Genomic DNA, 24,480 nt, shown 5'->3' on the forward strand with positions numbered 1-24,480 from the left:
TAGTGAACGTGCCACAGTTGTGATTGGAGACTAGAGACTGTTAAGGAGATAGGAACCAGGGACGTTTTTCATGAGACTCCTGAAGGTCACTATCATTAAAGCACTTTTACAAACCAATGTTTCCACTCCCACTGCTGAATCTTGGAGTCTGAGAGATGTACAATTCCTTATATGTGTACTGCAGATTGAGCACCAGATTGTTGAATTGAATAAATTGAATGTATTTATTGCACACAGATAAAAAGTGCAAAAAGGTGCAGAAGTCCTAATAAAAGTCAGAATAGGACTCCATCTGACAATCCGACACACTAAACCGAGACAATCTATAGGGCCTCTGCTAAGCATTGCTGAATCCACAATCAATCAATGACTTCAAATGATATTGCATCACTAGTAAATGCACAATTAAGTACCGTATTTTTCACTCCATAAGACGCACCTGACTATAAGACGCACCTAGGTTTTAGAACAGGAAAATAATAAAAAAAAAAAAATTCTGAACCAAATAGTGTACTAAAATATTTACCAGTGCCCATGAAATGCAGCCTGACCTGTGCTAAAGAAATGCAGCCTGACCATTGCCATAAATGCAGCCTGATCATTGCCATAAATGCAGCCTGACCATTGCCCATTAATAATGCAGCCTGACCATTGCCCATTAATAATGCAGCCTGACCATTGCCATTAATGCAGCCTGACCATTGCCATTAATGCAGCCTGACCATTGCCATTAATGCAGCCTGACCCGTGCCATTGCGCGGGCTGCTGACTTCTCAGCAGGTGTCAGGCCCAGCTGGGAGATCACCCGGAGCTCGCAGGGACCATTCTTCCAGAAGCGCATTTATGAGGTCAGGCACCGATGTGGACGAGAAGGCCTGGCTCGAATTCTCTGCTCTAATTCATCCCAAAGGTGATTAATCAGGTTGAGATCAGGACTCTGTGCAGGCCAGTCAAGTTCCTCCACCCCAAACTCGCTCATCCATGTTCTTATGGACCTTGCTTGGGGGGGCGGAGACACACTGACGGCGGCAGACCATGTGGGGCAAGATGGCGCCCGCTCCTTGCGCTCTGCAAACGAGGCGGCTATGAAGCTCTTTTCCAAGCCCGGGACCAAAAACAATCCTCCCAAAACTGCTTCCCTATTCCTGGACCAGGCAGAGCAGGATGAGATGGACATTCTAGGAGTAGCTTGGCAGGAGGATCCCACAGAAACGTCAGTTTGAGACACAGCGAGTACACAGGCCCCCCTCCCTGCAGCTATGAGCACAGTTAACCCAGCAGAGCCTGCCAAAGAACCCACACTGCGGGACATTCTGTCTGCAGTTACCTTCTGCAATACTGCCATTACTGCTCTGACCACTGAAATTAAGGGGGTTAAACTGGAGATTAACATAGGCATGATGTGCAGAAGCTGCGTGACCCTACCACAGCATTAGAGGGGAGAATGAGCAATGTGGAAGATGAAGTGGCGCCATTGCTGAGGGAATTACATCACGTGCAGTCTCAATCCTCTGGCAATACTGCCCGCTTAGAAGACATGGAGAACAGACTCAAACGAAACAATGTGAGAACAGTGGGGATCCCTGAGAAAGCAGAAGTGAAAAATCCAGTAGCTTTCATAGAAAACTGGCTTACTAATACCTTTGGTGACAAATCATTCTCAAAAATGTTTGCAGTTGAGGGAGCTCACAGGGTCCCAGCAATGCCGCCCAGACCTTGAGAACCTCCACATCTACATACAACTTTTTCACACTTACCTTTTCATCTCTCCCACAGATAACACCCAGATCTACCACCTATTCACTTCTAATCTTTCTTCATCAGTCTTAAACACCAGTTCAAACAGCATTAAAGCGGAGTTCCAGCTGCAAAAAAATGTATTTTTTTTTTAAAGTCAGCAGCTACAAACACTGTAGCTGCTGACTTTAAATAAGGACACTTACCTGTCCAGGGAGCGCGCGATGTCCGCCCCCCTGAGGCTGATCCGTCCATCGGATCAGGTGCAGGCGCCACCATTCCAACTAAGGGAAACTGGCAGTGGAGCCTTCAGGCTTCACTGCTGGTTTCCTACTGCCCATGCGTGAGTCGAGCGGCGCTTCCTGAATGACCCTGACATCTTCTGGGACACACAAAGGTCCCAGAAGACAGCGGGGGAAAAGAGGACATGACGCACTGGGCCACGGCAAAGCTGGAGCGGAAGTACGCAAGATACTTCATAAAAGGTAAGGAAAAAAATAAAAATATCCAAAATCGAATGGTGGAGGGGTTGTCATTCTTTTAAGATAAAGTTGTAAAAGTGGGTGGAACTAAACTTCACCTACATAGAAGTATTTAAAAAAACTCACCCTCAATCAATTTCTATCACCACAAACTTCTTCATAACATGTAACTGAAAAGCTGGCCATACATTATTCAAATTTTCTTGTACAATTTTCCTTTAAATTTACCAACACCATATAATATGGAGGTCAAACCTAAACACTTTCAATTTGTATGCAATCAGGCAGGCCCTTGCATTAAAAAAAGAAAGGAAAGGAGCACACGGCCTGCCTAGTGTAATAATGTTTATTAAGGCTGCCTTCACACCTGAGCGTTTCAAAGTCGCGCACTTTTACCACGTTTTTTTTCCCCGCGATTTTGTACAGGTCACCAATGTAAAAAGCAGAAAAACGCCTGTAATCTGCCCCAAAGAAGCTCTATTTTGAGCTTAAGGCGTTTTTCAGACGTTTTGCTTTAGGTGACAAAATGGACAGATGTGAACAGGTGCCATTGATATGAATCAGATTTTACTTTTGGGCGTTTTTCAGGCACTTTACAAGCTGAAAACGCTCAGGTGTGAATGCAGCCTAAAACAAAAAATAAAAGCTTTCCATAGGCGCACTCACATTTAGAAGCACAAAAAAAAAACGTGGTAATCATGTTAATAAAACTGGGGTTGTATTTCTATCAGCCATCTAGGCATTTTGTGGTGTGTGTGTGTATATATATACATATATAAGAAATACCTCCAACATATAGGGCACCGCGCCGGTCCTGAGGCGCTGCGGGCATGAGCTTTTAGGCGAGGCCGCGGCTTCGGCCTAGTCCACGGCATCAGGCCTCGCGGACTAGGCCGAAGCCGCGGCCTGACCTAAAAACTCCTTGCTCGCAGCTCCTCAGGACCGGCGCGGTGTCAGCGCCGGTCCTGAGGCGCTGTGGGCATGAGTTTTTAGGCGCCTCAGGACCGGCGCGGTGAAAAAAAAAAAAAAAATCTAAAAAAATCGATTTGCTTAAATTTTGAATCGATTTGACCTCTCAACTCGATTCAAGATTTAAATCAATTTTTCCCCCAGCCCTAATAGGATCCCACTTCTACTGAACAGGGAAGGGTTAGGGCAGGTATAAACCATGTCCTCTCTATTGTTTTTTCCTTACTTTTCCCACTCCCCCCTAGAATTATGAAAAGACAAATATAAGGTACAGGTGGTCCAGCCGCCATGTGTTTCTACCTTTATTGTCATTTATTATTATTTCTTTTATTTTATTCTATTTTATTTCATTTTATATTTCTATTAAATTTACTTTATTTAGAATTGTTATAAATTGATAAGATTAAATATATATGGTTTTGATCATAAATCTATTCTATGAATTTATTAGATGATTAACAAATAATTATTTCTATACGCAAAGCCTTCTCAGTGTGTGTAATGGTTTTTAATATTGTATCTGAGACAAGGTTGCCACTAGTCCCGTTTGCTGCTTTTTGCAAGTCTTTTTCCTTTTGGTATGGCCCCTTTAAGAAGGGATGAATGGGAGGGGATATAACTCCCGATAAATAGCCATATATGTGAGGTATGGGCGTGACTCAATAAGGGAAGCCACGCCTCCGAAACGCATCGTCATAGCAATCTTATGGGCCGACGTACTGGTCTCTATTGGCTCTCTCCCCCAGCAGAAAGTGTGATCATCGCAGAGCGTAGCCGGCTGGTCCGGGCACATGCGTAGTCCACAGTGCACGCTGGAGGGGGATGTTGGGTGGCTTGGAAGCTGCCACCCGGCACTGGGGAGGTTAGATGTGTCTTGTCCATCGGCACGTTTTACAGGGGCCATCCAGGAGAGGAGAACATGATTACCACATGCCTCTAAATGTGAGTGCAACTATGGAAAGCTTTTATTATTTGTTTTAATAAACAGTATTACACTAGGGCAGCCATGCGTTCCTTTCCTTTCTTTGTTTGTACAGATCTATGTCCACCACTCAGTGGATTAAAGAGAGCTGCAGCGTCTTTAGTGACAGAAGATGTGTTTCCTTTGATCAGAATTACCAGCTGGACTTTTAATCAGCGCATTGTATAGTTGAAGATGAATCTAAAGGAAGTTGAATAAGAAAATTGTATAATGTATGGCCAGCCTGAATGACACACTTGTCCTACCTAGTTCACAAATTAGCTACCTTGGGATCACTATTTACACACACTTAAAACAATGCAAAAATGTATTAGGGTAAAAATGTAAAAATGAATGTGGAGCGGGCACCTGTGAATGAGGAGGGATTAATAAGACGTGCTCCTCAAGAAGAAGTGCCGCTCACATCCATGTGTCAAGTAAAGCGAGCAAGACCACTGTCACACAGGGTTCCTCGGGGGGCGGAGTACCTGGGGGCTCCCTGGGGCTGTCATCATCATCCATTGCCAGTCTGAGCTGCTGGACGAAGTCGGCGGTGTAGACACTACGCTCTTGCCAGATGTGTAGCAATCTCTCCAATGGTTTCCGGCAACCCTCATCTGCTTCACTAAACGACAGAGAGAAACCAAGTGAGGTTTTATTAATGGAAATGGCAGAAAAATGTAAAAGAGAATAAAGAAAGTTTTAAGGATACATTTAGATCATCACGCTGTGTGTTTTCTATCAAATTTTGAGTCTGTTTTAACGCCACAAAGACATCACATTTTTCCACAGTGATGTCACACATCCCCCAAGTCCCGCCCCCAAACTGTCATTGTACATCGACTCGGGAACTATATTTTGGGTGTGCTCCCACTGGCCAGCAAAGGAGACAATCAGCGGGTGGGGTGGACTCGATGTCTGCCGACCACCCGCGGTCGTTCCCCGCAGTGACAGAACAGGGATCTGCCTGTATAAACAATTCGTTCTGACAGGGGACATCAAACAGATACTGTCTTTCTGCTATGCAGGAAGACGGATTTGTGCGTTTCCCTAGGTAGCCCATCCCCTATACAGTTTGAAAACAACTGCAGGGAACACATTTAACCCCTTGATCATCCCTGATGTTAACCCCTTCCCTGACAATGTCATTAGTACAATAACCGTGCATATTTTTAGCACTGGTTACTGTAATAATATCACTGGTTCCCCAAAAAAGTGTCAAAAATCTCAGTTAGGTGTCCGTTCTGTCCGCCGCAATGTCGCAGATCACCGCCATTACTAGTATACAAAAAAAAAAAAAAGCCATAAATCTATTCCCTATTTTGTAGACACTATAACTTTTGACCCAACCAATCAATATACGCTTATTGCGATTTTTTTTACTAAAAATATGTAGAATATATGACGGTCTAAACTGAGGAAGAAATTTGTTTTTTTTATATATTTTTTGAGGATATTTATTATAGCAAAAAGTAAAAAATATTTTTTTTTTTTTTCCACAAAATTGTCACTCTTTTTTTGTTTATAGCTCAAAAAAGGTGATCAAGAGAGGTGATCAAATACCACTAAAAGAAAGCTCTATTTGTGGGAAGAAAAGGACATAAATTTTGTTTGGGTACAACGTCGCACGACTGAGCAATTGTCAGTTAAAGCGACGCAGTGCTGTATTGCAAAAAATAGCCTGGTCATTAAGGAGGCCTTAAGTGGTTAAAGTAAATACACCAGTACTCATTGGCCAGTCCAGCCAATTATGGCCAGTCTCTGATTTCAGAGAATGGCTAATGTCTCCCTTCAGTCCTTCTCGGTAAGACAAACACTCATCCTACATACTGCCTATGGCAGATCACTAAGAACAAAGTCAAGGTCCATTAACAGATGGAGGGCTCATTAACTACAAAGAATATAAAAAAAGTTTTCACTCAGTCTTGCTAGTTTGCAATAGAAATTGAATAATCTTTTCTGTTTGCCCTTCTTACCATTTTTTCCAGTGGTGGGAATTCATGTTTGAGGTCATTCCCTCGAGAGTGCCCGTTTGACCCACTTGCTAAAAGGTAGTGTGTCCATCGAATCTGGTAAGCGTGAACACTTTACCATTTTGACTGTATTTTCAAAATTCATCCCGGATTATCCAAGAAAGACTTTTCACTTTACTCTAATGGACCTTCCATAGATGTTTATTATTCACTTTGGACTTATTTTTTGGTTTTGTTCACATTCAATTTTGTATTGCCTATTTTACCTTTCCAGGTTCACACGTAAGTCACTTGCTCACTTAGCGCCACACGTTTGTTTTCTATCTACAAGAGGTCTATGTTTTTTCATTCCGTTGAGCAGACAAATGATGTGGTTGGTGGTTAGGTGGATTCACAGTAAGCTACACACAAGTACCAGCCACTTTTTGAAGGACCATGGTACAGATGTGCTTGCTTATACTTTGTGAACATGCATGCTGTTGCCTGTGGTGAGGGAAGAGGACATCCCAGCCACTGTCTTGGGGGGAGGAAAAACAACAAAACTCAGTAATATCCTAACTGGTTGATACTCTCCTGAGGAAGATCCTACATAGGATGTCTGCCATGGCCTGATAGGGGCCTACCAGTATAAAACATTCCCTGATTGTACTGAAACTGGCTTGATAAGGCCGGCAATATCTGTCAGCACATTTTGGCCTTGCCAGAGAGATCTCCACTCGCTGCCAGCATACCTATTATATGATCTTTTCAGAAAAGCAAAATTTTCATCAGCCAAGGTGGTTCTTCAGGTTTTACATAGAGGTTCTCCACCACTAAACCATACTGGTTTGAGAAGGAAACCTCAAGAACTGTCTCTAACATTTAGTTAGTATGCTGAGCTTTCCCATATGTTTATGCAAACAGAAAAGATTATTCGATTTCTGTTGCAAACTAGCAAGACTGAGTGCTTGAAAACTTTTTTTATATTCTGTGTAGTTAATGAGCCCTCCATCTGTTAATGGACCTTGACTTTGTTCTTAGTGATCTGCCATAGGCAGTATGTAGGATGAGTGTTTGTCTTACCGAGAAGGACTGAAGGGAGATTCTTACCAGATTCGGTGGACACACGTACTGTATAGCACGTGGGTCAAACAGGCACTCTTGAGAAAATGACCTCAAACAGGAACTCACACCACTGGAAAAACGGTAAGAAGGGTTCCACCCAATGTTGAATGAGGACGGTCAGGTATCCATGATGGACTCCAAAACATGCGATGAATCACATCAAATGGTGTGCATGAAAAACAAATAATCAGCACATAGTGTGATACTGTTTAAAGAGGAGGGCCACTAAAAAAAAAAAAAAAAATTAAAAGTCAGCAGCTACAAATACTGCAGCTGCTGACTTTTAATCGGACACTTACCTGTCCCTGGGTCCAGCGATGCAGGGGATCGAAGCCCCGCTCGTCTCCCCCTCCGTTCGGCGGCGCCCTGGCATTGCAACTGTGGGCGCCGGGCTGTGGCTTCACAGCCTGGCACCCACTGCGCATGCGCGAGCGGCACCGAGCGCCGTGATTGGCCGCTCAGTCACCTGGGACCTGATGGGTCCCAGATGATTGACAGGAGGGAGCAGAGCTGAGCCCTTCCTGTGCCGAGACGGAAGTGATGTCACCAGCCCAGGCACTGAAAGAGGCAGACTACGAGGGACCCCCTAGCAACAGGCATTTAGAGGTGAGTAGAAAAAAAAAATATATCCAAATTTTTTTTTGTATTTTTTTTTAGGATTTTTCATGTAGTTTTTTTTTTTTGGGTGGAACACCACTTTAATGGTAAAAAAAAAAAAGGGGGGGGGGTTTACACTTACAGCAAAACCAATAAAACAAGCTTGTAAATAACAAACGTCAAAAAGCATCACACTATGTGCGGACCATTTGTGTTTCATGCACACCATTTGATGTGATTCATCGCATGTTTTGGAGTCCATCATGCATACCTGACAATCCTCATTCAACATTGGGTGGAACCCTTCTTACCATTTTTTTCAGTGGTGGGAATTCCTGTTTGAGGTCATTCCCTCGAGAATGCCTGTTTGACCCACTTGCTAAACGGTAGTGTGTCCATCGAATCTGGTAAGCGTGAACACTTTATCATTTTGACTATATTTTCAAGATTCATCCCGGATTATCCAAGAAAGACCTTTCGCTTTACTCCGAACTCTAATGGACCTTCCATAGATGTGTATCATTCACTTTGGACTTTTATGTTTTGGTTTTGTTCACATTCAATTTTGTATTGCCTATTTTACCTTCCCAGGTTCACAAGCTATCCACTTGCTCACTTCACACCACACTTTTGTTTTCCATTTTCATTTTGCACTGTATGTCTAGTGACCTGTTGGCTGCTTATTTTGTTCTTTATGCGCAATTTTTTCTTTTTTACTCTTACTTGTAGAGTTGACCTTTAAGCTAGCCACCAGGCTGTTAGAACACACAGAACTCAAGTACTGGTCCTGACAAGCTCCTCAAAGTCCACACAAACATGAGTAAGGATTTTCTGGCACACAAACTTTAAGAAGCAAGGAGCCGCACATCCGCTGATAACATAGATGGCATTTTCACCAGTCAAGCTGCATTGTTTAAAGCGGAATTTCACTTTCCCAATCAACATTGATTATTTTTAATGCTCATGCTGCTAACATGAGTAAATAGATAGGAGGGTATATAAAACTTTTTTTTTTAAACTTTTTTTTTTTTTTTTTTACATTTCTTTGGTTATTTCCTGTTTTTTTGCCTAGTCAAATGATGTCCTGCCCCCAAGGAGTCTTCAGGAGGGGAGGAGGCGTTTTCTTAGCTAAGCACATTCTCCTGCATGCATTCTTGAGCTAAGGGCAGATGGATTCCAGGAAGTAAATGCTACATGGATCATCTGCCCTTACTCAAGATGGTTGGTTATTTCCTGTTTTTTTGCCTAGTCAAATGACGTCCTGCCCCCAAGGAGTCTTCAGGAGGGGAGGAGGCGTTTTCTTAGCGAAGCACATTCTCCTGCATGCATTCTTGAGATAAGGGCAGATGGATTCCAGGAAGTAAATGCTACATGAATCATCTGCCCTTACTCAAGATGGCCACAGCCAGAAATGCTAGGGGGATGTTTTTCAAAGTGATTTCTCAACAAAATAAAGCATGGAGACATGGATGGATGGGGAAGATTCATTGAACATTAGAAATCAATGAAATTGTGTTTTTGCTTTGTGGTGCTGAGATGTAGTGAAGATCTGCTTTAACTGGCTCTGAGATTCACCCAGCCCCCAGTTAAAGTACACACACACTGGTCACGATGATATGAACAGTAGGAGTGTATTATAGATGGAACACGGAGTGCGGAAGAGTATGAGGACACAAGGTAAAAGGGAGTACAATGCTGATGATAAATGTCTGAGAATAATGATCAAAGTTCTCTGAAAATAAGACTTGGGATAAATAAAAGTACACTCTGGAGTAAAAGGAAAAGAGTGCCAGTGATGGTATAGAGGGGGCCTAAAAAAAGTGGAATGGAGGGGGTTAAATTATTTCTTGTTTCTTTACTAAAATTTGAGATGAAAGCTCCCGCTGAGCTGATATATGGCCTTGAATATAAGCCTACGTTTTGTGAAACCTCCATCTTATGATTTATGTGAATGTTGCTTAACTGCCAAAAGCTGCTGGCAATATTTTATCTTCTACTTCCTGCCCATTCTAAGTGTGTGATTGCTGCATTATAATGTATAATGAGTCTTATTTCTTAGTAAGGGAACAACTAGCGGCAATGTGCTCAAAATGATGACAACCGACAAAGTTCAAAAGATCTGCTATTTCAAGGAAACCTGTCGTGGGAGAAATACAGAGCATGCATTGGCCAACAACTCAAAGAATGCTAATTCTCTGGCCATCATGGTCATTCTCTAACAGCAATATATCATGATCCAAAACAACAATGTATGCAGTAAACTGAACCCTCCTCCGTAAAGTGGAAGAAAATCCCAACTATAAACTCTCCTTTCTCCTACCTACCTCTGTGTACTTACCTACTTTCAACCCTCTCCGGTCACGTGATCCTGCAGATCTGGCTGTGTCAGGCTGCATTCACACTGGGGTGTAGCGTCTTTGAGCATTTTTCTTTTGTTTTTATACAGCGTTTTATAACATTATTTATTTTTTTATTAGCCAATAGAGAAAACTATTATCTATTGCATCATTTGTTGCTAGGGATTTCAACTTTTCCATTAGTTTTTATTTTATATTATTAATATTCATTATTAGTTTTTTTTTTCGTTAGAGTAAAGATTAGGGTTAGGAGTTGGGGTTAGGATTATTTTATTTATATATTTTTTTTTGTTATGGTGTTAATACTACTACTACTTGAATAAATATTTATACTGTAAAGCGCTGCATAAACTGTTGGCGCTATATAAATCCTGTATAATAATAATAATAATAATATTATATGTAAAATACATACACACATAAATAAAAATTAAAAATAAACAATAAATTCAATAAATGAATATCAAGTAATAATAAATAATTAACCCCTAACCCTAAGGGCTAGTTCATACCACATGCAGTCCAGTGTGTTTTTTTTCTGCATCAAAAAAAAACACATGGAAAGCAGGTTATATGGTTTTCAATGGCATAGTTCACACCAGTTCTTGCAGTTCCAGTGAGTTCCGGTTCCAGAAAAAAAAAAAAAAGTAGAACATGCTGCATTTTTCTGGCACTGGAACCCTGTAAAACGTATGAAAAACCCACAGGAACGCATCAAAAATGCACTGGAACACATCAAAAATGCACTGGAACACATCAAAAATGCACTGGAACACAATTGTCCTTATTTAAGGTTAAGAAAAAAAAGGGGGGGATGCACTGAACTGCATCAAAAACGCACTGGAACGCATCAAAAATGCATAAAAAACATGCATGCAGAAAAGCATTTGGAACGCATCCATACTGCATTGCTATGGTGTGAACTGGCCCTTAAAAAAAAATGTAATAAACTAAACACCTTAACACAAAATAAATTATTATTACAGTAATTATTCATTTATAAAAAACGTGCCAAAAATGCTGAAATCTGCCCGATTTGAGCTACAAAAATAGCTCCAGAACTTTTTGGACCTGCAGGTGACTTGGAGTGGAGATGTGAACCATCTCCATTAGGAAAAATTGATTTTTTTTTTCTCCTCCAGCGTTTTGGAGCTTTAAGCTGAGGTGTGAATGGGTGTCGCAGTGAGGGACTGCTGCAGGGGAGAGGAGGATGTACGGACAATGGCTGCACCATAGGAGTCTATGTCACGGTTTATGGCATTCACAGCTGGTGAGCACTCCCTTACACAGGGGGGCTGGACCGGACAGAGGGGATTAAAAATTGGTAAGTCCACAGATCATTTTTTATCCAGGGTAGGTAGGAGGGGGAAGGGAACATTTTTAGGAAAAGTCACACTATTCTTCCACTTTAACTCCAAAAGTAATGAAGTCAGAATAAGTATTGCAGTGGCCAGTGAGGAGGAAAGGGGGTAGGAATTTTGATGACTTGCAGCTACAGAGATTCATCCAACGGGTCTTCACTATCTTAGCAATGCCTGAGCATTACAGGCCCCATATCTATGGGACCATCTCTGCACTTTTCAGTCCTCAGGACACGGCCCTATAGAATTCTGTGATGTCCTACTGCATAAGTGTGGCCATGACAGTGAAGACTTGCAGCGCTGTTTATTAACAAACATTTCAGCCACCACCACTGGATGAAAACCAGTATGCATCTGTGGATCAGGAAGGAAGGTGGTTAGGCAAGGAGGCAAATATGTAACATAAAATCTCTGCAAGGGAACAAAGCAATAACTCAGGAGGAGCAGGGCCAGCAGAGCTGCTGAGAAAACATGTTGGAGGACTTCAGTGCTTCCGCCATGTAATTTAGGCTGCATTCACACCTGAGAGTTTTCAGCTCATAAAACGCTAATCTCAAAAGTTCCAAAAACGCCCAACAAACAAAATTCCATTAATTTCAAAGGCCCCCGTTCTGTCGCCTGAAGCTCAAAAAAGTACATGAGCTTCTTTTTTGGCAGATTACAGGCGTTTTACTGCTTTTACATTGGTGACCTTTTAAACTTGAAAACACCTGTACAAAAACCCTGCAAAACTCTGCAAAAACACCCTGAAAAAAACGCCTGAAAATGATATGCTCAGGTGTGAATACAGCCGTAAAGCCTCGTACACACGATCGGATTGTTGGCCAACAAAACTGTGGACTTTTGTCCTAAGGGCGTTGGCCCAAACCTGTCTTACATACAAACGGCAAGGAATTGTCGGCCAACAAAAACAAACGTAGTGACGTACTAAGTGGTTTTTCAGCTCTTTAGGACCACCCTTTGGGCTCCTTCTGCTAATTTTGTGTTAGTAGAATTTTGGTGAGTGTTGATTTAGTTTCTGAATGGCCGTTCGTCAAACAGACATGTTGTGGAATCGGAAGAGATGACGTGTTATTTATTATTGGCCTTGGAGTTATTGCTTTGACATTATTTTTTGGTTGAATAATGATTTGATTTGGTATATTTTCTATAATTTTGGATGCATAGAATGCACTTTCTGGTTAAGTTCTATTGGCAGATAGCATGTCTAATCTTTATTTGTCTTCTTTTTTTAATGCACAATAAAAAAATTGTGTAGAATAATATTTGGCTATGTGTTTTATTTCAAATAACATTTTGGGAGTAGACAGTTACATTTTAAAAAATACAATGTAAAATTGACAAGGGACACCAACATAGTTGTATCTTTGATCTTAAAAAACTACAGGATAATGGTGTTGTGGTAACTTGCCCAAATAGAAAAAAAAAAAAAAAAAAGCATAATAATATTATTCTTGATATCACTAGAAAAAAAAAGCCTTTGAAAATTTGTTTGCAATAACTCCATCAGTATCACCAGCAAAGCAGCTTCATTATTATCCCATTAAAGAAGAAGAGAATTGTGCACTGCATTTGGAGATTTCATAATTTGCCACGTCACGAATGTTAATTCTCCATTACGAACGCTAGTTTACAAGACCGACCGCTTCTGGCTCGTCCTTGCTTCCGAGCATGCATGTTTGTACTTTGGACTTTTGTCCGATGGACTTGTGTACACACGCTCAGAAAATCCGACAACAGACATTTGTCCATTGAAAATTTTAAAACCTGCCATCCAACATTTGTCCGCGGAAAATCCAACAATTGTCCGATGGAGCGTACACACGGTCGGACTTTCCACTAACAGCCTGTCATCGAACATTTCCTGTCGGAAAATCTGATCGTGTGTACGAGGCTTTACGGATGAATTGTTCCACAGTGCCTACCTGTACAGAACTTGTGGAGACTACTCTGGACTGACTGGAATGCTCACTGGTCCTGAGTGGTTATTTGTGTGGGGGGAAAAAAAGGAAGGAATGCCGTCAGGTGGATAGTGCCCAGTGATGGATGGTGTCGATGTGCTCTCTTGGGTTACTGCCTTTTCTGTGCAACTTTAAGGTCATTTCAGCACGCAGACTTGGATAAACTGAAAAGCACCACCAGGTGTCCAGAGAAACGCTACTTCTAAAACATGGCTCATAGACGTTTATTAAAAAAGCAGGAAGCCTATACAACTAAATGCAGGCGTTTCGTCAGATTAGGCATCCCATCAGAATGTGCAATGGAAGTGACGTTCCGTTGTCGCCATCTTTCTCCACCGCACACTCCTCCACAGTAAGGATACACAGAGAAGGGGGCAAGCGGACATCTTGTTACACCCGCCGGAGTTTTGCATTTATTTTTAACACTACACTGAGTTTATATAGTAAAATACAGTACTTAGAACTCCGTCTGACTGGTTAAATGTTTCATTAAAAAAGCAGCGAACTTCTGTCAGATTAGCAAACCTATGAGATCAGCAGGCTTGCCGCTGCTTTTAAAATTCAACATCTAACCAGTCAAAGGGAGTTCTAAGTACTGTATTTCACTATATAAGCCGAGTTTACTGTTAAAAAGAAGTGAAAAATGCAAAACTACGGTGGGTTTAACAAGATGTCCGCTTTCTCCCTTTTCACTGTATTCTTACTGTGGAGGAGTGCAGGGTGTAGCAACATGGCGGCGACAAAATGTCACTTCCGTTACAAAAGCTGACGAAACACCGGAATCCTGCCATCCTGGTTTCTGAAACCTTGATCCAACATAACCACTTAAGGGAATGGTTTCCACCAAATAGTATGCAGCAAAAGCCCTGAAGAAGGGGGAGTCTATTGTTAAGTATATGTAAATGTTTGAATGTCCATAGCCTGGTAATAGGTTCATTGAGCAGAGAACTCCCCTTCTCATCCATTTAGTAGCCCCCCCCCCTCTTTTTAAACTTCCCTAATTTCACTGTCCTCGTCCCTAAACAGAGCTCTAAGTGACAACCAGCGAGTCAGTCTAAACGCTTACTGAATGGTTAGCTCTTTGTAACGTCACCACATTGTGCAGTCTTATGGAGTATATAAAGGACCTCACTGCTGGACAGATGATAAGAATTCTCCATGTCACTCAGGCAGTGACTTGGACACCCAAGGAAGGCCTTTCTTCTCTGCAGTGAAGACGAAAGAATGTTTAGACCCCGATGCATCAGGTAACCAAGGGTTTAAGCAAAAAAAGAGGCTTGTAGCTTAGTTTTTTTTTAAAGCGGAGTTCCACCCAAAAGTGGATACCTGTCTGTGACAGGTATCCTGTTCCCACTTCCGGGAGTCCGGGCCGCGGTCCGTGACATTACCGCGGGGGCTCCCTCCTCCTCCTCTCCCTGTCGCCAGGCCAGTAGGAGAGAGGAGCGGGGCCTCACACATGTGCAGTAGGGTTCCTGGCGTGAAGCAGCTGCAGTATGTGTAGCTGCTGGCTTTTCTTTTTTTTTTTGGGGAGGAACACCGCTTTAAAGAGGAAGTAAATTCTCCCACTCTGATGCTGCTTTTCATTTAGTCTATTACAATAAGTAATTATCAAACTATAGCCACTGTAATCCAGCCCAAATCGCATATTACTTACTGTTTAAATAAACTTTAAAAAACTTGTTTCCAGGGGTTAGGCAGCGCCATCTTAAGTATTGTTTTCTGAGTCCACAGTAGAGTGTATTTCCGCCCTTACATTGAGCACTTCCTGTACTGTTAACCAAGCCTCCTTTTCAACCCAACGTTTCTATGGCAACCCTGCTTCCCTGCTCATAGCTGATTTGTTTTATTTCATAGTATTTACTTATGCCAATTATCTAGTGTTTGCCTATGTCATTCTTATCAGCTTCAGCTGATAATGCTGCAGTAATGCTGTCCAATGCCCAAGTTTACACTCCATGTGATGTCACATGGTCACATGGGGTGTAGTAGGAAGCTCTGAGTGATTATGCAGTCTTGTGGGATTTCAGTGTTGTGGTAGGAAGATCTAATAGACAGACAAGTACACAGAGTGTGCCGTAAATCAGGGGAGATCTGGGCATGCTCAGTGAAGTCATTCTAAAGAACAAAAAGGATGACAACAATACAAAGCAAGTAAGGAGATATCTACAAGCAGTGTTCATTAGGGTTTTTTATGGTGATTTACAAGGGACAAAGTTGTCGGGGAGAGTTTACAATCACTTTAAGTAACAATTGTTAGTTGGGGAGTGAGGGGCAAAGTGTATATGGGGTGGGGGGAATTAATGCTTAGAGTATAGCTTTAAGTCAATTTGAACTCTAATGTATTCCCCCTCACTGCTCCCTCTGGCTGCTTACACCCAAACAGAGCCATTGATTGAACAATACTGTTGGATATAAAGCACGCCTTACACAAGTAGTATTAGGAACACAGGGAAGAGGTGGAAAAAAGGTTTGCAAAGAGACTTAAGATTTGCACAAAAGGTAAGACGTATGATTAACACTTCAGAAAACAGCTCTCTTTTTTTTTATATTGCAGCTAACCTTCTGCCAGTAATTGCATAGAGTACAATCAATTGTTACTTGTACACTTTCCGAAGCTCAACAAGGCAGCTATAATGGGCACGATTGTACGGCAAAGTGTTATAAATAAAAATATTTTAAACAGAAAATAGTTGAAATTCCACATGTGCACATGTAGCCGTGTTAATGGATTTTTGAAGGTCAGTGCATTTAAATGCTGTAACTTTTTTTTCTTTTTTTACTATTCTGCAAAGCTGGACAAAAATGTTGCCACAAAGCTTGAAATGCATTATTTTATTGTTTTTTTATAAAATACGCACAAGTTTAACATATTATGACAAACGTCAAATTTAAGGGCAGTCATCAGCTGTAAATCTCAGCATACAGGACAGAGGAGGTGCAATTTTTGATCACTGAATATAGAGCCCCCTGCTGACAAAATCCGGTACTGCCACTCTTCCAGCTGTGTGGACGTGATGTGTTTGTAAATCCCGTGTGGATGTGATGTTTTATTTCTAACCAGAGTGGATATAATTCAGTGATTTAAAAAAAAAAAAAAATGTATGTTTATCATATTTATTTTAATAAAAATGCCTTTGGAGAATCTATCTAAAGATAGTTTTCTATTTAAGAGACATGAATAATTTAGTTTATTCAGCATGAAAAGGGGCTTAGTTATGTAGCATGAGGCTGTATATTCTGCAATATTTACATTTTTGGTAAACTCATTCAATGAATCCAAGCTCTGCATGCTGAGATAACATGCTCTGCATTGATGCATTCACACAATGTCACAGTGACCATGAGATAAAACAAAGTTCAGGAATATTCCTTTATCCCATTATTTGCAAATCTATGTACACTACAAACTGTATGATTGAATCGGTTCTGATATCGCTGTTTTACTAACCTGACAGCTTATTATTCTAAACAGGAAACCTTCATTTTGTTTGCAAATATTATGATTCTAACTACCAGCAAGAATGAGTCCTTACATTTGAAGAGCACCTGTCATTTCAGATCCATTATGGCAGCGCCTGTTCCACTCACCTGCTGCCACCACCTCTCTCACCTTGTTGTATCACTGCCACATCACCAGCCGTCCCATTAAAGTGAATGGGACTGTCGGTGAGTCAACAGCGGGTCAGAGGAGCCGCTGCGGGACAGAAACGACAGTTGCTCTTTAAAAATTATGATTTAAACCGAGTAGATTTAAATCAAGTCTTTTTACGAACGTTTTAAATCATGATTTCAAATGACTTGATTTAAATTAAATCCACCCTGTTTCTAACTGTGATGGCAAATCCTTGTACTTTTGTCTACATATCAGAACCTTGGGGCTGGTGCGATTGTCCTACACTAACCTTCCATTCATGCGATCCACCCTTTGAGATCGTTTTTTTTATATATATTTTGTTTGAATTCACAACATCCATCTGTGCTACATGATTTTTTAATATGCACATTTAAATGCATTTCCCATGCAGTGTGGTTTGTGTTTCTGAGGCATTTTTATGCATATTGTAGCATTTTCTGCACTAAACTGCACTTATTCATCTTTTATGGCTTTACATGCTTCCATTTATCTCTATAGCAGATGTGTTTTTGTCAAGACACAGCAGAAGACTGTTCGGAGGACCTTCAAAAAATGATTTGTTTAAAAAAACGCATATAAGAAAAGATTGCCCTTGAAATCCAACGGTGCAAATCTCCCTAGCCATTCTCTTTGCAATTTCTTGTGAATGTGCGGACTGGTCCTCGGTACCGGAATAAATAAACGCCTGTGCGCATTTACGGGAGTTACATTATCGCTGCCACTCAATCAGGATGCCTGAAGTCCCAGCACATGGAAGAAGCCAAGGAGAAGATGTAAGCACAGGCGAGCATGTAAGAGGACATCATTATTTTGATACCTTTGTTACTCTTTATGGACTGTGGAAGAAATGTGCAAAGAACAAGTTGCGCGATTTTGCCGCAATTTCAGGGAATGGACTTTAACTCGCATCAAAGTCAGACCAAAGTAGTACAGGGACTATTTTGAAGTCGGTGCGACTTGACGTCACACAGATATGAATGGTTATTATCACTGGGAATCATGGGGGGTACGACTCGTCATGCGACTCTGATGTCCAAAGTAGCAGGAAAAGTCGCACAAGTGTGAAAGGGGCCTAAATGATATCATTAGATCCCACTGCCCTTTTTCTTCCCTTAGCACAGCTGTTTCACATCTTTCATTTAAACTTCACACCTTTAATTTTTTTAGTTTTACATACAGGAGAAGGGGGTAGGGAGAGATTGGAGATCTAGGCTTGTTTTCTGTCTATCTGATGGCTCTCAGGCAGAACAAAAAATGGGGTGGAAAATTCCCCAATGTAGAAACAGGCAGCAATTAACCACTTGCTTACAGGGCACTTAAACCCCCCTCCTATCCAGACCAATTTTCAGCTTTCAGCGCTGACGCATTTTGAATGACAATTGCGCGGTCATACAACACTGTACCCAAATGAAATTTTTATCATTTTTTCCCCACAAATAGAGCTTTCTTTTGGTGGTATTTGATCACCTCTGCAGTTTTTACTTTTTTGTTAAAAAAAATGTAAAAAACTGAATTTTTTTTTTTTTACATTTTTTAAAATATTTTTATATTTTGTTATAAAAAATTTAAACCCGGGTCATTTTCCTTCATTGATGTACGCTGATGAGGTGGCACTGATAGGCGGAAGTGATGGGCAGCACTGCCGAGTGGCACTGATTGGCACTACAGGTGGCACTTGTTGGCATTGATAGGTGGCACTGTTAGGTGGCACTGATTAGGCAGATGTGCCTCTTCCACTTGGGGACCGATGTCCCTCACATCCGAGCCGGTGATCGGCTTTTTTTTCTACTCACGCTGTTAGCGTGAGTAGAAAAAAAAAAAAAGCTTCCCGATCTTTTGTTTACATCATGTGATCAGCTGTCATTGGCTGACAGCTGATCACATGGTAAGGGGCCAGGACCGCCCCCTTACTCGGATCGGTGATCAGCCGAGTCTCAGTGACTCGGTGATCACAGCGCGCTCGGGAGCGTGCACAGGGGAGGCCGTCATATGACGGCCTCCCGGGAATTCAGGTCCGTAGCGCAGATGTATAGTGGTTAAATATCAGTCAGTAGGGCTGGAAAAAGTTAGAACCTCTTTCAGGATGTTATTGCAGTCTTGGTCCTCAATAGAGAGCTTTTCCCTCCCCTTCTGTCTAGGTGATTAGTGTCAAAACAGAAAGGCAGATGAAATCTCAGGGATCAATGCTCGGAAGACCAGAATTGCAGGCATTTGCCCCTCAATGAATAGAGCCCTAAGGTGGCATTCATACCTGAGCGTTTCGTTTTCAGGCAGAAAGTCACGCATTTTTACCGTGATTTTGCCACGATTTGTAGTGTGTTTTTTGGCCGCGACTGTTGTGTTTTTATACAGGTCAAATGGTCACCAATGTAAAAAGAAGAAAAACGCCTGTAACCTGCCAAAAAGGAAGCTCCAGAACTTGTTTGAGCTTCAGGCGTTTTGGAGCTTCTAGCTTCAGGTGTTGTGGAGTGAAGACGTGAACCATCTCCATAGAGCGGGGATATGCAATTAGCGGACCTCCAGCTGTTGCAGAACTACAAGTCCCATGAGGCATAGCAAGACTCTGACAGCCACCAGCATGATACCCAGAGGCAGAGGCATGATGGGACTTGTAGTTTTGCAACAGCTGGAGGTCCGCTAATTGCATATCCCTGCCATAGAGAATAATTGATTTTTTTTCCCATCCAGCGTTTATTAGCTTCAGGCTGCAAGCTACAAAATGCTCAGGTGTGAGTGGGGTCTAAACGGGATTACCACTCGGTACAGCTCTGAGGAAGGGGGTCTGTCCCCCAAAACGTGTAAGCTTCTCCATGGGGTGGATGCCCATCTCACTTGCTGGATTGCTGCTATTGTCTAGCTTGATATTATTCTGCTTTTGTGAGTATATTACCATTTTACAATAAACAATTTTGGAGGTCATGCACTAGGCGTTTGCACCCTTTAACACATGTTTTCACAGCACTCAAGCCCCGCCCAGTTGCAGCATGCCATGAGACTTAGACTGCAAGCAGCGGGGCTGGATGCTGCACCTGTCCCTCCCCAGGCTCACTAAAACACTGGAAAAGATGTACTGCAGCTAGACAGCCCTGTGTGCAAGGGGCCTAAAGTGTATGCTAACCTACAATTAAAAAAAAAAGCCGCCGCCTGCGGATCGTGCAGATCTGTCAGTGTAACTGTGTGCCGTACATCCCATACAGGCAAGCAGATACAATCTGACAGGAAGAACCAATGGACTACCACGGCACGCCACAGCACCGTTGTAGTTCATTGAGAACTACAAGCCAACAACCGCAAAGGATGTCGGGGCCTGTAGTTCATTCACACACAGAGCTATGTGATCGAATGACGTGGCGGCATGTGACCCCCTGTCACTTAAGCTTACCAGGAGCAAAGAAAAAATTACCCGATATCTTTGCAACATGCAACAGTGCTGGTGCTTAGCCCAACTCTGTCAGAGGCGGATGGGGAGAAAATCCTCAGCCCTGTTTAAAGTGGTTTATAAACCCTTCCACACCCTTAGGCGATACATCGAGATTAAACAAATCCTACTACATAAGTCTTTCGCTTCTCTACATCCTTTTAAAGTCCATAATTTATAAAGCTTGTCAGAAAACAGGGGGCGGAGAGCTAAAAATTACACTCCGCAGAGTTCAGTGAGGAGAGATCCGATTGGAGGAAAAGGACATACCCCCCCTCACACAGCACACAGGAACAGGGCTGAGGCTGTCAATCACAGGCTGTGTTTTGTTGCCCCCTCCCCTGTCACCTTTTTTTCTCCTGCAGTCAGGAAAACCTGTCAGAAGCAACTCATGCAAATAGAGGAATGGGCAACAGACAGACATGACACTTTGTGCTCTAGATTGAGACAATTACAAACTATAGAGGGATATGCTTTGTTCATATTTTATGTCTGATGATGTCTCCACTTTCAATTGGAGTGACTCAAAGCTTACACCGGGGTTCCTTTTCCTCAGTTCACAAAAACTGAACAGAGTGACAAGAAAGTAAAGGAAAGGTGATAAACTCTTTCTTTGCATGGGCCATAATTTAGCCGTTTGGTTGATCACCAACCTATTGGATTTTAGTCAACAAAGTCTTAAAGGCACTTTCTGTACACCATGTGGGCAGTACAAGCCTGTTTATTGTAGACGTAGGCTATGCTTTAATACTCACTTGTATTTGTCTATCTATGGTCACTATGTTTTTGTTGGCTAATTATTTAACCACTTGCCGCCCGCCGTATAGTAAAATGGTTGCGTTATCCTGACCAGACGTCATATGACGTGATCAGGATAACCAAGCTGGCGTGCACCCGTGGGGGCGCGCAGCGTGGCGATCGGAGGTGCTGTGTGTCAGTCTGACAAAGGCTTCCTACCACGTATTCAGCTGTGACCAATAACAGCAGATCATCGCGTGAACCAGGAAGTGCCGGTAAACAGCTTTCCTCGGTTCACACTGACAGGGAGAGCCGATCGGCAGCTCTCCCTGTCAGAGGGGGGTTCTGTGCTGATAATCATCACATTATCAGCACAGCCCCCATCAAAAGGTGCCCATCCGCTGCCAATCAGTGCCCATCACCTGCCAGCCTATCTCCCTCTATAAACGCCTGTCAGTGGCCACAACAGTGCCAGTGCCCAAAACAGTGCCAATCAGTAATGCCTGTCAGTGCCCCATCAATGTGCCACTCAGAAATGCCTGTCAGTAGCTCCTCATAAAAGTGTTGCCTTTCCAGTACCACCTATCAGTGCCCATCAGTTTTTTTTTTTTTTTCAAAATTGTCGGTCTTTTTTCGTTTATAACGCAAAATTTAAACATCACAGAGGTGATCAAATACCACCTATTTGTGGGGAAAAAAATGATAACTATTTAGTTTGGGTACAGTGTTGTATGACCGCACAACTGTCATTCAAAGTGCGACAGCGCTGAAAGCTAAAAATTAGCCTGGGCAGGAAGGGGGGAAAGTGCCCGGTATTGAAGTGGTAAATAAAGATTACATAAAAAAAAAAAAAAAAAAAAAAAGTCTCAACATGTACACTAAATGCCAAACTGCCCATATGCAAGATCTTTACCTGGAAACATGAGAAAAGGCATCCAGCAACACTTTCTCAAATTCACGGGTGAACTCGGGGCCTTTGCGCTTGCTGTTCTGGATCACGTCATTGGCCAAATACAAGAACGTCAATTTCCGGCTTGATTTAGCTGAAAGAACAAAAAAATTATACTATTAAATGGGATATCTAGTGCAGATGAACATATGAGCACTGCTTGCTGATGCTGTTGCCTAAGCAGCCCACACACACACACATATATATACAGGCCATTTACACAGAATTCATCACACCGCGAGGACTTTTCATGCCTCTGAGCAAGTTGCAGCTCTCCCTGCAGGCTACTTTTGACGTTAATGCTACTTATAGATCGACAAACTACCACCTACATTATCTAGCATTGCAGGGATTTTTGGAGATTTTTTGCTCGTATTCTGTAGGCTGGTGCTGCGCTCTTGAGGCGGAGGGCTGTGTCAGGATAAAGTAATGTCCCCAGAAGCTCGGGGCTCAAAAACAGATGGTCTGGGATTAAGTACAAAGCATAACAGGAGAGAAAAACAAACACTTGCTAACTTTCTTAACCCACATGCCCTAAAAAAGGAACAGAACTTTCTGAGAGTAGCAGAACCTCATAAGAGACGGCCAATGACAGCATGGCATAAATAGAAGCGATGCACCACGTATGCGTCATGCTGTTCTGCAGGGACATCAGGCTATAATTTGGAGCAAACTATTTTTTCCAAGTGAAACACAGTTTACTTAAAATAACTACAAAAAAAAATAAAAATCTGCTTACATTCCCCAGCCCTCTAACTAGGGAAAGGAGAAGTTGTACTTTGCACAGACTATCTGAGAGCTTAGATATATTATGAAATCCATCAATATTATACATCCAGATATTATGCTCAAGATTAAATGCTCTGTTCACATTTCATGCTATACCCATGTTTAGAGTGTAAGATGAAACAGGGTTCCCAACCCTCATATCACCCCCCCCCCCCATCTGAATTATGGAGTACATCTTCCCACAGGATTCTGTTTTGTCTTAAATTCAGAACAGCATGGCTTCGCCTGCACAGCCGCATCATGCAGAGATCTGTGGATGGAAAGACTACAAGTCCCATCTGCCACCATGGTAGAGACTAGAGGTAGTACAGCCTTTCTCAACCTTTTAAAAAGACAGAGGAACCCTTGAAATAACTTTCTGAGCTTAGAGAACCCCTGCTAAAAATGACAATATCTAAAATTCATTATACACTAGTGTGATGGTCAGTCGGAAGAATGCTCCTTACACTTGTGGACATTGGGATGAATTAGCACCTTACAGAGATAGGTAAAAAGATCAATGTTGTCAGAGGGAACTTATCTGAGAGTCGGAAATCGCTCATTGCTCAAGGAACCTCTAGAAACCTCTGGAAGAAACCAAGGGTTCCATGGAATCCTGGTTGAGAAACTCTGCTCTAGTAGATTTCGATGGAGCACAAGTGCGGCGACATTACCAGCTACATAATGGACTCGAGTTGGAGGGAAGAGACTGCAGGAACCTGTGCATTTTACCCGCACTGATCGCTGTAACAATGCTTAGCAGGCTCCAATGTAACAAATGGGCAGCACATTGGCACTTCCACCTGGTAGCACTTGGGTCGTCTGTTTGAATCCCAACCTCGGCACTACCTGCACGTTCTCCCTGTTCCTGTGTGGGTTTCCTCCCCACTCCACAGCATTGTTTTTCAACCTTTTTTCAGTCAATTCACACTTTAGAATTGCATGTAATCACGGGGCACACCAGTCTGTCCCTACAGAAGTGGGGGCAGTAGCAGAGAGGAGAGAGCCAGGAGGTGTGGATTGAATGCATAATTGGAAGAAATAGTGCCCCAGCATTGATATCAGTGGGAGGAATAGTGCACCAGCATTGGTATCAGTGGGAGGAATAGTGCACCAGCATTGGTATCAGTGGGAGAAATAGTGCACCAGCATTGGTACCAGTGGGAGGAATAGTGCACCAGCATTGGTACCAGTGGGAGGAATAGTGCACCAGCATTGGTACCAGTGGGAGGAATAGTGCCCCAGCATTGGTACCAGTGGGAAGAATAGTGCACCAGCATTGGTACCAGTGGGAGGAATAGTGCCCCAGCATTGGTACCAGTGGGAGGAATAGTGCCCCAGCATTGGTATCAGTGGAAGGAATAGTGCACCAGCATTGGTATCAGTGGGAGGAATAGTGCACCAGCATTGGTACCAGTGGGAGGAATAGTGCCCCAGCATTGGTATCAGTGGAAGGAATAGTGCACCAGCA

At 42.4% G+C, this 24,480-nt stretch overlaps 1 protein-coding gene across 2 annotated transcripts in view; it reads right to left on the minus strand.

Annotated features, from left to right (window-relative positions):
* The window catches only part of RPRD1B (regulation of nuclear pre-mRNA domain containing 1B), a 143,012-nt gene that overhangs the window by 60,466 nt on the left and 58,066 nt on the right, over nucleotides 1-24,480 (minus strand). For both annotated transcript variants that reach the window (XM_073606541.1, XM_073606540.1), the window contains exons 2-3: nucleotides 22,206-22,335; nucleotides 4,638-4,774 (exon numbers count right to left, since the gene is read on the minus strand). In XM_073606541.1, the coding sequence (XP_073462642.1) occupies nucleotides 4,638-4,774; nucleotides 22,206-22,335 (267 nt within the window). The remainder of the gene's footprint in view (nucleotides 1-4,637; nucleotides 4,775-22,205; nucleotides 22,336-24,480) is intronic.

This window comes from Aquarana catesbeiana, linkage group LG12 (genome assembly GCF_042186555.1).
Source record: "Aquarana catesbeiana isolate 2022-GZ linkage group LG12, ASM4218655v1, whole genome shotgun sequence".
Taxonomy (NCBI): Eukaryota; Metazoa; Chordata; class Amphibia; order Anura; family Ranidae; genus Aquarana; species Aquarana catesbeiana.